The sequence below is a fragment of the Carex rostrata genome, chromosome 13 (assembly GCF_964058835.1).
Source record: "Carex rostrata chromosome 13, lpCarRost1.2, whole genome shotgun sequence".
In the NCBI taxonomy this organism is placed as follows: Eukaryota; Viridiplantae; Streptophyta; class Magnoliopsida; order Poales; family Cyperaceae; genus Carex; species Carex rostrata.
The window spans coordinates 2,178,908-2,196,939 of NC_135930.1; the positions used below are offsets into that span (position 1 = coordinate 2,178,908).

The 18,032-nt window shown below is 34.7% G+C and overlaps 3 protein-coding genes across 3 annotated transcripts; 1 reads left to right on the forward strand and 2 right to left on the reverse strand.

Annotated features, from left to right (window-relative positions):
* Positions 1 to 5,500: 5,500 nt before the first annotated feature.
* Positions 5,501 to 8,762, reverse strand: LOC144564219 (putative disease resistance RPP13-like protein 3). Its single transcript, XM_078313792.1, has 4 exons — positions 8,433 to 8,762; positions 7,466 to 7,856; positions 6,560 to 7,336; positions 5,501 to 6,191 (listed from the first exon to the last, which is right to left on the reverse strand). The coding sequence occupies exons 1-4, from the start codon at positions 8,710 to 8,712 to the stop codon at positions 5,612 to 5,614; spliced, it is 2,028 nt and encodes a 675-aa protein (XP_078169918.1). The 5' UTR covers positions 8,713 to 8,762; the 3' UTR covers positions 5,501 to 5,611.
* A 2,255-nt stretch (positions 8,763 to 11,017) lies between these two features.
* LOC144564739 (histone H2B.5-like) lies at positions 11,018 to 11,824 on the forward strand. Its single transcript, XM_078314340.1, has one exon. It carries the CDS (start codon positions 11,083 to 11,085, stop codon positions 11,506 to 11,508), a length of 426 nt encoding a protein of 141 aa, XP_078170466.1. The 5' UTR covers positions 11,018 to 11,082; the 3' UTR covers positions 11,509 to 11,824.
* A 1,968-nt stretch (positions 11,825 to 13,792) lies between these two features.
* On the reverse strand, positions 13,793 to 16,209 carry LOC144564449 (uncharacterized). Its single transcript, XM_078314049.1, has 5 exons — positions 16,201 to 16,209; positions 15,951 to 16,157; positions 14,888 to 15,195; positions 13,944 to 14,245; positions 13,793 to 13,833 (listed from the first exon to the last, which is right to left on the reverse strand). The coding sequence occupies exons 1-5, from the start codon at positions 16,207 to 16,209 to the stop codon at positions 13,793 to 13,795; spliced, it is 867 nt and encodes a 288-aa protein (XP_078170175.1).
* Positions 16,210 to 18,032: the final 1,823 nt, after the last annotated feature.

Genomic DNA, 18,032 nt, shown 5'->3' on the forward strand with positions numbered 1-18,032 from the left:
TTAAGTTTCATTTAATCATTGAGGTCCCTATTGAGATATCATAAAAAAGATTCCTGATATCTTTATATATATGCTATCTGACTAGGACTGTATAGTTTCCTCTCCATACAATTTTAAGTGCGCTTGGTAGTTCATGCTTTCACCACTATCTATACCTAGCTTTAAATGGAGCTCTTCATCCCCAACTTAAGAAATTGCAAAAATCTCACAATAAAATTTCACTTCACATTGGAATCCATCTGCAACATCTAATGTACGTTCGAATCCATCTGGAATTCGCCATACGGGTTATCCGAGTTGTGTGATCATCGCCATTTTCATCGGTTTGACACACTTTTCCAAAGCATGTCGATGAAAAGAGACATAATTTGGATGTGTGGAACACAGACAACGAATTCCAGATGGATTCGAATGTGCATCAGATGTAAGCTATGGCGCCTTGAGGAACCCGAACAAGCCGGCATGCCCCAGTCGCTGTCGAGAACCGGGACAGCCATACACTGGCCTAATAAACCCTCCTCATTTTTTACAACCAACGCATTTCCGAACTCCCTTTATTAAAAGCTCTCTCTGAAATTCATTCAATTAAGAGAGAGCGGAAAAGGAAAAAAACAAGCAAATAAAATCGGAAAGAAATAAAATAAGAGAAAACATAGAAAGAAAATTGAAAAAATAGAAGATTTTTTTTTTGAGTAAAGATACTGTCCCCCCTTTCCAGTCCCCTATCTGTCCCCCCGATTAATGGTTTATGATAGTTAATTAATGCAATCATTAGTAGTCCTCCGCTAACTATAATTGAAAATTCCTCGCTGAATTCGCTGAACTTCAAATTTTTCTTCTCCACAGCTTCCTTCTCCGAGTCTCTTTCTCGGCGTGGTGCACCATCGAGATCCGGCGAGGAGAGTGTGGTGCACCGTCGAGATCTAGCGAGGATAGCGTGGTGCACCTTCGAGATTCGACGAGGAGAGCGTGATGCACCATCGAGATCCGACGAGATCCGACGAGGAGAGTGCGGTGCACCATCGAGATCCGGGCAGGAGAGCGTAGTGCACCATTGGAGGGGTCCATGCTAGTCCAGCGAAGGTTGTCAAAGTGGAACATATGAATACTTTATTAGTTAGATATGAATACTTCATTTGTTAGATATGCATACTTCATGTTAGATATGAATATTTTTTGGAAGAGGTGGGGGTGAGAGAGATGAATCTGACAATGAATTTTGAACTGTATAAATTATTTCGAACATGTATGAATACTTCGTACTCGTCAGTATGAATACTTCTTGGAAGAGGTGGGGTGAGAGAGATGAATCTGACTTTGAATTTTGAATTGTATAAATTATTTTGAACATGTATGAATACTTCGTAAACGTCAGTATGAATACTTCTTGGAAAAGGTGGGGGTGAGAGAGATGAATCTGACTTTGAATTTTGAATTGTATAAATTATTTTAAACATGTATGAATACTTCGTAATCGTCAGGATGAATACTTCTTGGAATAGGTGGGGAGAGAGAGATGAATCTGACTTTGAATTTTGAATTGTATAAATTATTTCAAACATGTATGAATACTTCGTAATCGTCAGTATGAATACTCTATTTGTATAGATATGAATACTTCTTTATTTAGATATGAATAATATATAGATTCGCTGTAGTGGTCTCCAATCTTGGCAAATGTTGCTTTCAGACGGTTGCGGTCCCCAATCCAGGCTGTCACAAGACGTCAGCGGTCCCCCTGGTCGTTACTGGTCTCCTCCAGCTTGTGTTTACATATGACGAATGGTTCTGATAATAAGTATGAATACTATAAATTCGTAGGTATGAATACTATACGTTTTGACTATTAATAAAATAACATTAATCTTGCTCTTTGGTGGTAGTTAGCACGTTTTAACTATTTTTTTTTGTCTTTTAGTGCGGGGGACAGATAGGGGACGGAAGTAGGGGGACTGTTAGTCGATCCCTTTTTTTTTTGTAATTAGTTTTAAAACAAATTCATATTCATAAATCCACTATGGCGTTTAATATGCTATTATTCAGAAATATTGTTATATTTGCCGTGTTTTACAAAATTTGATTGATTGAGAAAATCACAAAATAAGATATATGTTACAAAAAGTTATTTTTTTTTAAAGTATTTCAATTAATTTCGGATAACCACGAATATAAGTCTTTTTTTTCTTAAAAGTTTACATATTTGGAAAAGTAAAAACATGGCACACATTAAAATATTAATTTTCTAATACAAAATCTTCATATTATTTCAGTTTGAAACGAAAAAAATATATAAACAAAAAACATGAAGATGGAAATAAAATATATTTTACTATTGGTAATTATATTTTGTTCGCAGGAATAAGAGGAATATTAAAAAATATATATACTTCAATATTAAATTCATAAAAGATAAAGCGATTAAAGAGATCCTGAACATTTGGTTAGATTTATACGGTCTTGATCCGAAGTAATTAATTTTGGATACTATGGTTCGATTTTTTTCAGTTTATTTTGTTGGGTTTGGTCGAAGTGTACTGTTTGGTTTTTTTTACATTTGGTTCGATTTTCATTATCTTTTTAAACCGTATTTAACCATTCTCTTCTATCTTAATTAAGTGACAAATTATTAATTATTCGGTTTCGATTTGATGAGGTCAAAAGTTTGTAATTCGAGAATAATTAAGATATAATTTATGAGTGATTTGATTCCATAAGGAAGCAAAAAAGAAAACCATAAAAAAGTTCGTATTTTATTGATGAATAATTCGTAAAAAATATTTTATTTGTGAATAATTCATAAAATATATTTATTCGTAAAAAGACATTTTATTCGCGAATGAAACGCAAATATGATGAGTATACTTCTGTTAATTCCTGCTTGAAATCTTGGATTATATATAGATTCCCTTCATAAGTACTTGAATGCTCATGGTCTATATGTCCAAAACCACTGACCCCACGAATTAATTTGAATGTAATGCTTTTATGTTTTTACTCCGAGAGCATGCATCAGCTAGCACCTATTATTATCCACTTTTACCACGTGACAATGCTGATAATTAATTGTTTGACCTTCAACTTATAATGAACTAAATATATTCAACAAACAATTTTTTTTAATAATTTCTATATATTTAAGTGGAAAACTTTTATCTATATAAATTATTAAAGAAAATAGAAAGAATATATCATTTCTAACAAATATAGAAAGATCATATTTATTGAATATGATCCAATGGTCCCGATTTATTGGTATTTTCTTTTAAATTAGACGCTGATGGAAAAAATCTGAAATATAGCTACTATAGATAATTAGGTGAGAATTGGATCGGTCTTATTGGGTCCAATCCAAGTTTTTTTTTCTTTTAATTCCATATAAACTGTTCAGTCCGATCCACTCCTTTTCTACCGTTTTAAAAAAAATACCAATGGATCAGGACCATTGAATCCAATATTTCTATATTTGTTAGAAATGATGTACTATTTCTATTTTCATACGTCTGAATTTAATAATTTATATAGATAGAAAATTTCCTTTAAGTTCCATTAATTCAATCATTGAGGTCCGTACTGTGATTTAACCAAAAGAATTTCTGAAATCATTATATGCTCTCCACACAATTTTAAGTGCCTTGGTAGTTAGACCATCCATCCAGCCATATAATATTTTCATTTTGCTTTCACCACTATCTCTGCCTTGCTTTAAATGGAGCTCTTCACCTCCAGCTTAACATATTGCTCAAATCCCACAATAAAATTTCACTTAAAACCACATTTGCATGCACAAGATGAGATATCCAGGAAGTGTGATCATTACTATGTTAATCGTCTTCCTCATCGGTTTCGCACACTTTTCCGAAGCATATGTCGAAAAGAGACATTTGGGTGTGTGGAACATGGATAGCGAATTCCAGATGGATTCGAATGTCCATCGGATGTTGCTCCAAACGAGCAATTCGCATATAGGCTATCACGCCGTGAATAACGCGGACCAACAAGCATATGGCAATACGAAACCGGGAGAGCCGTACACTCGGTCGTGCAAGAAAGCTTATCATTGTGGCTAATTAATGACCTAATTAATACATGGTTTATATTTGTGATTTGTGTATCAATCACTTTTGTATTTGAGAATTTGGTATGGTGAGAAAAATAAATGCATTTTCAACCGCCAATTCAATAAATGACATATCATATTTTATTTTATTGCATGCATATATATATGGGGTGCTATATTTATTGCATGTAGCTAGGAAACAAACTATATATATATGTGTGTGTGTGTGTGTGTGTGTGTATGTATGTATTGTTTGTATATTGTTTAGCTTCCTTATAAAATGTTAAATGTAATGTTAAATATGTATTTGTAATATAGTGGTTATAACTTTAATTTGTGGATGTCAAGACTTGAGTTCAAATACAATCTAGCTAGTATATATTATGCAATTTGCATTTCAATCCTTAATTTCTATTTAAATTTTCTAGTTTTGTTCCTGAATTTGTTGTTATGATGATCGGGATTTGATCATAAGGAGGTAAATAAAAATCTAGTACTTTCATACAAAACATTATGAGTTATCCCATCTGATCACTACCATGTATGATCATAAAATTATAATAATTTGTCAGAAAAAAGTTGGTGTGAGAGCCAACGGTGAGCACTACAGAACCCCTTCGTTCTTAGAAATAAATAAATTAAATAGTTGGATATAATTAAAAGAGTAGAATTTGGGTGTTCTTTTGTTCACCAAGTCTATCGGTAAGCTTAATTCTAAAATCTATCGGATTGACTTCAAACGACGAATCAAAACCGTTAAAATCGATCTACGTCATGAGTTTAGTCGTATAAAATCTAAGCGGTCAAAATATGATGAAAAACAAAAGCATTAAAATTAACTTATATATTAATTTTTTTTTACTGGTTGATTTTATACTAAATTAATTCAAAAATTTAAAAATTTGACATGTAAACATATCACTCGTGAAGTAAATCAGTTTCAAATCAATATGATAGATTTTGAAGTCAAACTAACCAAAAGACTCGGTAAGCTTAAGAACACCCTACTTCTATTCTATATATTTAAAGTTTCAATCAGTAATAAATTTGAAGTTTCAACTTTCAATCGGTAATTAATTTATTATTTTTTACATAAACAAAATTAAAAATTTCAACTGAAGAATCCACGATTCCGCGAGCTAGATTTTGAACCTGCAATTTTTCATAGAATTTGTCTTTACTATTAGATTAAAGGCTTGTTTTCAATATGGATTGATATCCCTATTCAATTTTATATTAAAATTTCGGATATATGAAGTTCATTGGTGATGCATTTTCTAACCAATTAATTGACTCATTTGTAAGTCATTTAGATTGATGCCAAATGAATTATGTAGACATAAGATTGAAATAGTACTGAAACAAAGAGTGTTATGACCTATTTGAACTAATTAAGATAATGAACTGCAACATAGAAAATTAAAATAGGCCCAACACATGATCAACTCACAATAATACAACATCCATTGAAACAAAATGCATACACCAAAATAATAAACATAAATTATAAGAAAAACAATTGGTACAGGAACAGGATCAGCACTTCCAATTTAATTAAGACTTGCTTTCAACACGATTAACAACTAGTATCAATGCCTCATTGCACTTGATAGACTTTGGTAGATCAACAATTTTTGTATCAGTGAGATCCAAATATTGAAGATTATGCAAACGGTTGATTTTTTCTGGCAGCGTGTCGTTCTCAAGCTCGCACTCGCGAAACTCCAGATGTCTCAGGCTGATCAGTTTCTCCAACCAGGTGTGCCGCTTTCCATAATAAAACGTCACTTTGGTTCGGTAGGCAATCAGCACTTTCAACAGCTTCATTCGAGAGTGGATGGGCAATATCTTGCCGAAGAACATCAGGGAACGCACGTTTGGTCCTGTGTATTCGATCACGTCGTCGTTATTTTCGGTGGAGTTGCTTTGCATCTTGGCCTCTGGTGTACTGTTGAATTGAAATGAAGCATGGCGTGCAATGATCTCCTTCTTTTGGTAATCTTCTTGCTTCCAGAATATGGTGATGAAGTTCTTCTCCTTGGCTTCGTAAACAGCTACATTCCAAAGAAGTGTGTGCACTCGACATTTCTCGATGGTGCCGGTTGAAGTTTTTGCTGTGACTTGAATCATACATCTGCAAAAATGGTTACCACATTTGGCAAGTCTCTTTAATTAACATTTTAGAATTTTTAAAAATCACTGATTTGATGAACCTTTTATTATTATTTTACCGTATGAAAACAGTGATTTTCAAAAATTCTAAAAAAATAGTAAAATCTTTTAAAAAAAATGTAAATTTCATTTCTAAGAACATTTTATTATGAAGAATATGTTGAGAGCTTTAGATCGACTGTTTGAACTTTAAAATTGCAAAGATGACTTGTTTGCATATAGACCTCTATCCAAAAGTTTTGATGCTAGCCGGACTCTATATGTGTGTGTGTGTTTGTGAGCATGATACTATGTATGCTTGAAAAGTAAATGAAATGATAATTAAATTACCTTTGAACAAGATCTTCCAAGTAATCTTGAGCTTTGCCATCCAATGTGCCCCTCCCATCCTTGGGTATGAATCCCTCGATACTCCAATATGAAATGAGAGACCGAGCATCGATTTCATAGTCCTCGGGAAAAACAGCGAATGACATGAAACATGATTTCAGATGTAATGGCAAGTGCTTGTAGCTAGTCGCTATAATATCGAAGCAACGTTTTCCATCTGTAACCCAATCCATGGTTTCCATGAACCTATGCCAAGTTGAGTAGTCCCGGTTTTTTTTCGATAAGAGACCTCCTAAAACCACCAATTGCAGAGGCAAACCGCTGCATTTTCTGGCAAATTCTCTTGCCAGCTCTAAGAGTTCTTGAGGATAGGTTTCATTTGGGTCGCTCATCGGGAAAGCCTTTCGAAGTAGAAGCTTCAAGCTTTGTTCTTCATTTAAATACTGGAGTTCATGCGGGTTAGGATCTGCTTCCTTAGCAATGTTAACAAACCGAGAAGTTATCAGTACCCGACTACCGTTTTGAACATCAGGGAATGCCAGATGTAACTCATCCCATACCTTATCTGTCCAAATGTCATCCATGACAACTAAATATTTTTTCTCCTTCATGGATTCATGAATTTCGCTAATCAAGTTGTCTTCGTTTAACTTGTGATGATCTCTCTGGTTGGCTAATTGAAGCTCTTGAAGCATCTTCTTCAAGAGTTCGATCGGGTTGTACTCCTCAGAAACCAATAACCATATAAGAACTTCAAATCTCTTCTGGACATCAGCACTGCAGTAATTAAAGGTTTAAACTTTACAGGAAGAGAACATAAAAATGCAAAGGCAACAACACACACACACACACACATCTGTAACTTTAACAAAAGAAAAAATGAAAAATTAATACATAAAGACATACTTGTTGAATACTGTTTGGGCAAGGGTGGTCTTGCCAATACCTCCAGGACCCACAATAGAGATGACAGAACGCCTCAAATTATGTTCATCAAGGAGTCGGGCAATAATGGTATCCTTGTCAGATTCAAAGCCAACAACTTTGCTTTCCATCTTGCCAAGTTCGGGATAAATCAGTTGTCTGATTGGAGGCTTCGGTCTTCCCGACTTGCCGGCATTGTCAAGGCTGATTACCCCCAGTGCCAATCTAGATTCAGTGATCTCTTTGATCCTAGCCTGAGCATCATCCATCTCACTGCCGAGTGTGTGGAGCGCTGGAAGTAACATTGGTTTCTTGAAACACCTCTTGATCCAATTTATGAAGCCTTGCTCTTTATAATTAATCCAATCGACTTCTGCCTGCAATTTTCTAACATCTCTCAGTGCATACTGTGATACTTCTCAAATGTTTGGTTAGTTTCAATTAGTACTCGAGCTGTTCCCGGTAGAGTGAGAAAAGTGGCATGTCGGAGCAGGTTCTGTTACATAACGGTATAGTTACGGCATGATACGTGCATCAGTTACATGTTGTGACTTGCGTGTCCGCACCGTGACCAATTGTTGGCAAAAAAGACAGAGCACAATATGGAAATTGCCTTGGTCACAAAATGGTACACGACATGTTTTTTTTTCTAACATTAATTCTTCATTTTAATATTTCAAAGAATCATTCCATTTTTTTTTTTGGAAACTTTTATGAATTTTTCAATAAACAAATGTAAATTACAAAAAAAATAATGAAATGTGATTAAACATGAGTAACGTGATCGGTTACGACACGTTTGGTAATGGCGTGACTCACATGATGTAACCATTCGCATGCCGTGTCCGCCCCTCAACATTTTGATCACGGCACGTGAAAAATTGACTTGATCACAGCACGACATTCCTTAGACAACACATGTCTAAAGTCAAATTGAATGAAAGAACACTTGCCTGGAAGGTGTCAACAGCATCCTCAATCGAGTAGGCGACATTCCTGACCTCCTTGACCCAGTTTCGGACCCGCTCTTCGCCGGGGCCACCATCGGAAGATTTCGAATCTGCATCTCGAAGGAAGCTCTTTATCCTCTCGAGCTCTCGCTGCACCGCTTCCCCCTTATCGTTGACGCTGTATAGAGAAAGACCTTCCTGTAACAGTGCATCTTTTATTGCACCTGTCAGAGCATCTCCCAGCTTCTGCCATACAAAGTCTACAACTGCCTCTGCCATCTCTGTATATATCTTTAATTGCTCTCTTGATTTCTCTCCCCCTCCTTTTATTTGTGGAAAACAGAATTATTGGGTATTCAAAGAGGAAAGGATCACTTGTTGAGCACTTGTTGAGCACTTGTTTCACTTTCAAGAAGGGCCAAGCAATAATTCCTCTCCAATTGAAGTTAAATGGAGATATAAAGTCATAACTATATTACCAAAGAAATTTCTTAGCATCACATTAAACCTTTTTTTGTTTTTGTTAAAAGTTGATCTTGTATAAGGACGGAGTTAGACTTTTAAGCTATAAGAGTCAAGCATGAATGGGGATGAATTATATAAAACTTATATACTACGAATAGGAATATATTTACACTGTTCTTAGCATTTTGTTTTAAATTATATAGAAATTTATACTTAAATACAATTTTTATTTAAAATAATGAGTGTCAATTGATCTCCATTCAACAAACATATCTCCGTCTCTGTTTGTACATTTATATTTATTATTTTGTCAGGTATTGAATTTAGTGTTGTACATAACAGTATGCGTTCGTCGGACAGACAATGTACTGCCAAATAATTAATCAGAAATAATCAGACAACTAGTTAAGAAAATCCATGATAGTTTCATTGCCGCCAATGACTAATTGGCTTAAATAGATGTTTTTTACAACACTGGTTGAATTTAGCCTATTCTGCATAATTACTTAATTAGCTTTTTCGTCTATAAAAAATGGAGTAACACTTAAATGCTAAAAAAACAAGATGTCCTTGTCATCACAAGTAATTTAATTTGAAATTTCCAAACTATAATGCTATTAATTAAACAAAGTGCAGTGACCTCAAAGCTGGTAAAAAGAAAAATGCAAACAGGACATAAGGAAATAAAAAGGAAAAGAGAGCATCAATATGCAGGGCCCTCATATTTATTCCTTTCTTAGCAGCATCCAAAGTTGAGGTATCACCTCCAGAACAAGTATAAATCAGCTTTGAGATTTTTTTTTTTTTTAAAAGTTCGAACACTTGCTGAACCAGTGTTGCAGAAAACGTCTGTTTAGATCGATTAATTGGATGATTAGTCGTTGGCAGTGACTAAATTGCTACGGATTTTCCGAGTAATCGGCCGATTATTCCTTATTATGGATAATTATTTTCAATTATTTTTGATAAATTGTTTGATGGTATCCTATATGTCCGACGAGCGCATACCGTTATTTACAACACATGTGAGCATAGCTGGCATAGTTAATGAAAAATAACACGTTGCATTGGAATTTGTCAAATAATGACACGGTATGCAAGAATCACAACAAAAAAATGGCATGACTTATATGTTGTGTGACATGTCATATTACATGCATGTGCACTGTTTCAATAAAATTGACATAGTATTCATAACATATGTACACAATAATATCACGATAGATAACGTTAGAAAACATCATAATTATCAAACCATTATTTGAAAGAATTAAAAAAAAAAATTAAGCTTCTTCAAAATTTACATACATTTTGTTACATAATTCCATATTTTAATCCGATTTTTCAGCACAAAATAAATTCTTTAATTTTTTCTACCAAATAAAATATGACATAAAAATTTCCAACGTTTTTCCTCCACTTAAAATAATTTTTAAACTATTTTAATAGTCTTAATTTTTTTCTATTTTATAAATCAATAATTGTAATTCTGACCAAAAGATAAAAAAAATCCTTTTTTAACATGACAAAAAAAAATTCCAACATTTTTTTTCGTTTGACAATATTTATATAATTTTTCTGCAAACTTTTGCATTTTTTTCTTTAAACAATTTAAAATCCAATAAAAAATGTTAAATGTGACTGTCACGTTACGTTAAAAAAATGTAATATACTGGCACATCAAACTAAATTACAGAGTAATTAAATATAATAATTTTTTTGAATATATTTATTACGGTATATTAGTCACATATTATATATTTATTACGGTATATTAGTCACATATTAGTTACGTCATTTCATCTTATCTAGATAAATTCTTTTACTGATATTTAAAAAAAATCTGTAATGTATTCGTATTTCATTTATTTATTGTAGGCTGTAGCAGTAGAGAGATTTTGAATCAAAAAAAAAAAAAAAAAAGCAGTAGAGAGATTAAACTGTGTACAAGCAGGAGACATGAATCATCCTAATCCTCAATCCACCTCTTCAATGCACCCGCTCTGACTAATCTCCACCCTGCAATCTATCTACCTATCAACGGCCAGATCTTTCCCACCTCATCGATCCGCACCTCACCACTTTCACCAACCAAAACGCGAATCAATCCCTTTTAAAACACCCCCAAACCCTCATCCCTTCTCCATCACTCAATCTCTCTCTTTGAAACCCTAATCGATAGAAATGGCACCAAAGGCAGAGAAGAAACCTGCGGCGGAGAAGAAACCCGAGGCAGAGAAGAAGCCAGCGGAGAAGAAACCCAAGGCGGAGAAGCGGATCCCTTCCAAAGACGGCGCTGGAGGTGAGAAGAAGAAGAAGAAGAAGGCGAAGAGCACTGAGACTTACAAGATCTACATTTTCAAGGTGCTCAAGCAGGTGCATCCTGACATAGGTATCTCTAGCAAGGCTATGTCGATTATGAACTCGTTTATCAATGATATTTTCGAGAAGCTTGCTGTGGAGGCAGCGAAATTAGCGAGGTATAATAAGAAACCTACTATTACTTCTCGTGAGATCCAGACTTCGGTTAGGCTTGTCCTTCCTGGTGAGTTGGCTAAGCATGCTGTTTCTGAGGGTACAAAGGCTGTCACTAAGTTCACCAGTGCTTAGATTTAAGTTTGTTTGATGGATTTAGGTGTTAAATTAGTTGTTTATTTGGTGGTAGTTTAGAGGTAGTGTGGTGATGGGGTTTGATTGAGATGTATATGGAGTTTGATTTAGCTGGAATGGAATAGATGGATTTGGTACTAACTTGTGTTTTCAAGTTTGAATGTTGAATGTGATTTGCTGGTAAATTTGGACAATTGTTGTATCAATTTGTGCTCTTTGAGGAAGCTGGATTTTTGACAGCAAGAATATGATATTCTGGTATTATTAGTTCATGGCATGTGATGTTTGTAATCTGGATGTGTATGGTTAAATTTATTGTTTAATGTTCTTTGTTTGGAGTGTGATTGAAATGTATATGGGGTTTGATTTAGCTGGAATAGAGGGATTTGCATTCGGAATTTGATTTTCTGGTAAATTTCAATAATTCTGTATCAGTTTGTGCTCTTTGATGAAACTGGGTTTTGACAGCAAGAATATGGTGTTATGATTATTTGGCATGTGATGTTTGTAATCTGAATTTGTATGGTTAAATTTATGGGTTAGTGTTCTTGTTTGGAGTGTGATTGAATTGTACATGCTTTGATTTAGCTGGAATAGAGGGATTTGCATTTGGAATTTGATTTTCTGGTAAATTTAGATAATTCTGTATCAGTTTGTGCTCTTTGATGAAACTGGGTTTTGACAGCAAGAATATGGTATTATGGTATTATTAGTTGGCATGTGATGTTTGTAATCTGAATGTGTATGGTTAAATTTTGGAGTGATTGAAATGTATAGTGGGAATTGTTAATTTCAAGATTTGCTTTTGGAATTTGATTTGTTGGTAAATTTTGACAATTGTGGTATCAGTTTGTGTTCAATCTTGAGTATTGGGTTCTTAGCATGTTGGTATCTGATGTATATAATCTGGGTGTGTATTTGGTTGTCCTTAAAAATAATTCAATTCAGGCTTTGGAATGTTACTAATCAGGACTATGTACATCTGTATTTGAACAAAAATTGCCTCCTGAAATATTTCCCCAAAAAAAAAAATTCTAATTGTTGGAGTGACAAATAAAGACATTAAATTTGAGTTCGAAATTCATCGCCACAATATTTAAATTAGTTGATGTAATTTTAGATAAGAATAAATCACTCATAATGCAGCAACTTTTGTCAAACTTTTTGATTGTAAACTTCAAATGATCTTTGAATGAATCAAAAGCACCAACAAAGGTATTAAATGTGATGGAAGTGTGTAGGGCTGCAAACGAACCGAACCAAATCGAATTGGGTCTAGTTCGAATTCGAATTCGAAATTATTTCGAACCGAATCTAGTTCGAAATTGATATAGATTTCGAACCTTACCAGCCAATTCGAATTCGGTTCGATATAATTCGAACTAGTTCGATTTGATTCGAAATTAGTTCGAAATTGAGTCGGATCCAAACCATTATTTAAGTTCGGATCCAAAAAATATTTAAATCCAAATCCATTATTTGAGTCTAGACCCATTATTTGAGTTCAAAAGTGCATGTGACTAAACCAACTGCTTTCCGTCTTCTTTTATAGGCACTCCAGCGACTACTAACTATTCTTTCATAGATGTGGGACTAAATTCCGGTTTCTAAGTTTTGAGGCGCCCCACGCCAAGTATTAACTCATTTATTTCCGTTTTGGGCTTTATGCCAACGACAGCGACTCATGCTTCATTATTTAATCAACAGACGTCATGAGCAAATCAGTTCTCTATGGGCTCGAGTTTGGTTACGAACAGGCAACACAATAATAGGGCGTTTTCAGGAGTAACACGTGTCCCTGATTAGAAATGGAGCGTACGTGAAGGTGGTTTTCTGGAAACTTTGTTCTACACCAACATTGGGCGGATCTGGTCCGGATGCGAATCGAGAATCAACTAGAGTGTAGAGGCTTTTCGGTTCCGCAGAGTTGGTCGTGGGAGCAGAACATTTCGAACCTAAATTTTTTTCGAACCGAACCAATTCGAACCTGTCATGGTTCGAATTCGAATTGAATTAATTTCGAATCGAACTGGTTTGAATTAATTTCGAACCAAACTATTTTCGAATCGAATTTTTTTTCGAACTTTTTTGAATCGAATCACGAATCTCGAATTTTTTGTGCACCCCTAGAAGTGTGTTTGAATAATATATATATGTGCAACAACTGATGCATCCGATAATAACTAATAGATATACGTACTGTATAAGATAACATTTGAAAATAATTTACTAAAAATGCAATATTCAACCACACTACAAGAAAATAAAAATAAATAAACAGTCCCTAATTCATCAATTCCTTCTCCAATTGTTCCTCTCCTTTCTCTGGAAAAAGCATCCAAATCTAAAGATCCAAGAAGCAACCCAATAATAATATCCGAACCCGGTTCGCCATGCCCAAAGATCCACTAAAAGGAAAGAAAAAATAAGTGTACCCAAAATCAAAGGTCTATACTCTGTCAGAAATTTGTCTAACAAGGGATGAATGAGTTTGCTTTTGGGTCCCTCTTTGATTGACCATGCAGTGTACCACTCCACCGAAACTGGTACCATATCCAGCTCTTGAACAAGTCTTTTGTGAAAATCGGGCATGTGACCAGCACCATAGAACAGAGCAATCGAAGTTTTTCCTTCGGCAATCGTCTCCTTTAGCACCTTCATTGCAAATTTATTTCTCTCCCTGATTATTACTGCTTTCCTCATAAAATTTGTATCGCCTTCATAGTCTTTATCATATCTACAAGAGTTTATTAAGAGAATTATTCGAAAGTCCTGGTTCATACTTAATTATCTACAGTTGGGGGTGTCAATGGGTACGAAATGGATGGAGTGGAACCATTTTCATACCCTTGTTAAATTAGCGGAAATTTTTTTTTTTGCTCTTATCCATACTCAATAAGTTAACAAAAAAAAAACTCTTAATCACCCATTTTATTGAATACGGTATGGGTAAGGTAATCGGACAAAAGAGTGCCACTGAACACACACACACACATAGAGGTGGGCTAATGTAATATGCATATTAAAACTTCACTTTTAATATGCGCTCATATCTCTATTTTCAAAGTCCAAATAGTCGATCCAAACCGTTCAACATGATATCCATATTAAAATGTGCTTTGAGACTAAATTTTATAATTTTTGGAAATTGTTTACTAAGACATTTTACATACACCTAAACAAAATAATCTCTATCCATACCTGATAAGCCAATGAAAAAAAAAACAAAATTCAACTGTACCTATCTTATGGAATGCTATAAAAGGGTACCATTGACACCCCTACCTACGGAGTCAGTGCACTGGAGACAAAAACTTGCTGCAGTTACAGCTTGGTGCTATATATGAAAAAACAAGAATAATATCATATCAATACTCACTCATACACCGCTATGCTCGCTGCAGTGAACTTAGTATTCTTGACATAGTAGTGAAAAAACCCTAATTTGAACATCTCTTCAAGTTTGTCGATATCATGCGCATTTGGACCATTACGCAAGCAAGTCAGGTATGTGATAAGTGGCACAAATGCTGGCAACGGCAAGCACAATGAATATAACGGTAACTCACGTTTCAAAAAGTCGAGTGCTATTCTGGCAATACGTTTGATTTTTGTTCTTTCTAGAGCTTTTTCACGATCCTTCCACAACATATTCAGTATTTGGTCCTGCAATAATTGTTTTTGTACCTGCAATAATTCATGTTTAAACAACAAATCTATGTTTATTCACACACACACACGGGTCCTTCTAAACAAGGGGAACAATTTGGGTCTAACGTCCATCATACTCAAATTTAAGTCTAATGGATTACGCTTCCGTCCGATTCGCTTTAAGATTCGTGCGGATCTAATGTTCACAAATCCTAAAGCGGAACCCATCGGACTTAAATTTGAGTCCATGGTCGTCGGATGCAAATTGTTCTTTCTACCTGCAATATTTCATGTTTAAACAACAAATCTATGTTTATTCACACACACACACACGTCCATTTGCTTTAAGATTCGTGTGTCACTTTAATATTCGTGAGGATCTAATGCGCACGAATCCTAAAGCGGAACCCATCGGACTTAAATTTTTGAGTTCATGGGCGTTGGACGCAAATTGTTCTCCTAAACAAGAGGTTTCCTTATGAACCATATTTATACATGGACATATTTTCATAGCTAGAGGAGCCCCTTTTATAAAATGAATTCCCATCCCCTGAGATATCTCAAATTTTGAGTTGATCCATACAAATTCTAAACCGTTCAGCATGAATCTTAAAGCGGCCCATTTTATATTAATACTGTCCCATGCATCTAAATAGGCACCAAAAATACTTTTTGGCCTGTTTGACATATACTGAAAAGTTGAGATAATTCAGAGGATACAGACCCTTACAAAATGCAATCACTTCTCCTGAAATTTGTTTTGTTTTTCAGATTCAAACAGATTCAATTACCTCCAGCTGTAAAACAGTTATCGCTGGAAGATCTGCATGTTTCCAATTTTGTCCCCTTTTGATGGCACTTCCCTGATGAACCAACCCGAATTCATCTGCCTCTTGTGATTGCGGATTTACCAGTTGATTACAAGCAGGGACTTGTTCAACATCAGTACTCTTTGCAATTCCTATCCCCTCGAAAAGGACACAATCATAACGCCTAAGCTGATTCTGTATATTCAGGTAGTACCTAAAAACATTTGATTACGTAATACATATTATCGTTATTGTGATAAGAATATTTCACATTTATACCCTGAGTTGTGATTTTCTTTGGAATATTGTTGTGAGAAGGAAGGGTATGTAGTGATACCGTTTGTCTGCATTATGGACGACCCCAACCAAATCAACCTGAGACAAGTATATATATTTATTAGCATTTTATATGTCTTAATTTAAAAAAAAATAAGGCTAGCGTGCTACCTATAACATAGTGACATGCTTGCTATCCCTCAAACCTATTGGATATGTTTCAACCGTTTGCATTCGTTATTATATTTTATATGTAAATGCATCATTTGTAAAGTAGATCGGTTTCAACTATTTGGATTCGTCATTTGAAGTCTATTCAATAGGTTTTTGAGGAGGTAGCATGCTATGTCACTATGCTACAGGTAATACGCTAGCCTGAAGTTAACATTTGAATAACAAGAACACAACTTAACATTAGAGAAAAAATGAAATGCAAAATAACAATTAACATTCAAACTGAAATTTTTACCTGAAGTTTTCGGTTCAAAAGCGGATTTGGAGACTTCTCTTGATAGCGCACTATAGAAGTTTGTAGCTCCCCTGCCACATCAGATTTCCTGCCACGTATGAGTCTTAGGAATTCACTAAATAAATGACCAGTCTTGAACTGATCTTCTGTTATCTGTTATGCATTAAAAAAAAATGAAAAGTTAAAAACCGTCTTGAACTGATCTTCTAAATTATAGTGTACTGTGTTTCATCTTATTTTTACCAGTATGTTAACTATGCAAACTATGCAACTCTGCAACGAAGCTTCAAACAAAAATAGTCAGAAAAAGTCCCATTAAATTTACATTCTTTTGCTTTCGACATCCCAATTTGATTTAACGAAAGGTGGCGTCCAATGGGCATTGGGCTAAAATTGGTCCCAAGTGCCGTCGAAGCTGTTTGATTCACATTAACATCCGTGCGTATCACTTCAAGATTCGTGCGGATGAACTTTGCGTGAATCTTAACGCATATTGAACAGCTCCGACTGGTCATCGGATGCTCCCCGGTTCATGATTTAGTGGGATCACAGATTATCAGACCAAACTATTGAACTGCTGGTACAACAGTTGCAATTACTGTTATTAATTTGAAAAGCTTAAGAAAAACCCTGAAGTACAAAACTACAATTCTTCAGTTCCATAAGAAAAGAAAAGAAAAAAAAGCTAAAACAAAAATTTGGAACCAGTCGTCTGTAAATGCAATGTTGTCCTATACTGGTACGAAACGTACCGGAAGTCAGATTGAGGATCCCTAATATAAATAATAAAAATAAAAGGGATAGTACGAGAATTACACCTTCGTTTGATTTGGAGCAATGAAATCCGACTGGTGATGACCTGGTGGGATTTCAGTTAATTTGTATGCAGAATAGTAGGATACTGGTACGAGAGGTATCCACCACTTACGCCAAATTACTTCCATCTTTTCACCTTTGAATTTTTCTTTTCTAATTTTTTTTTATCAGAGGCAAAGTAACCAAGCAACAAAAAAAAAAATATTAAAAAAAATATAACAACATCATGACTTACATTCAAATTTGTTGTTGATTAAGCTATTTGTTCATATAATTTTAGGAAACAAATTTTTGGAATTTGTTGCTGACCACTTTTGGAATTTGAAAATCCTAAACCCTAAACTCAGTGAACAAACTAATTGGTGCAAAATGAGCTTGTCTTAATTAATATATAAGAGTGAGTCTATGGTACTATGCATATCACGGGTTGGTCCGTAATACGGCTCAATATTCGACTTTTCAAAATTCTAACGGTTCATCCGAACCGTTCGTCTTGTTCTCCA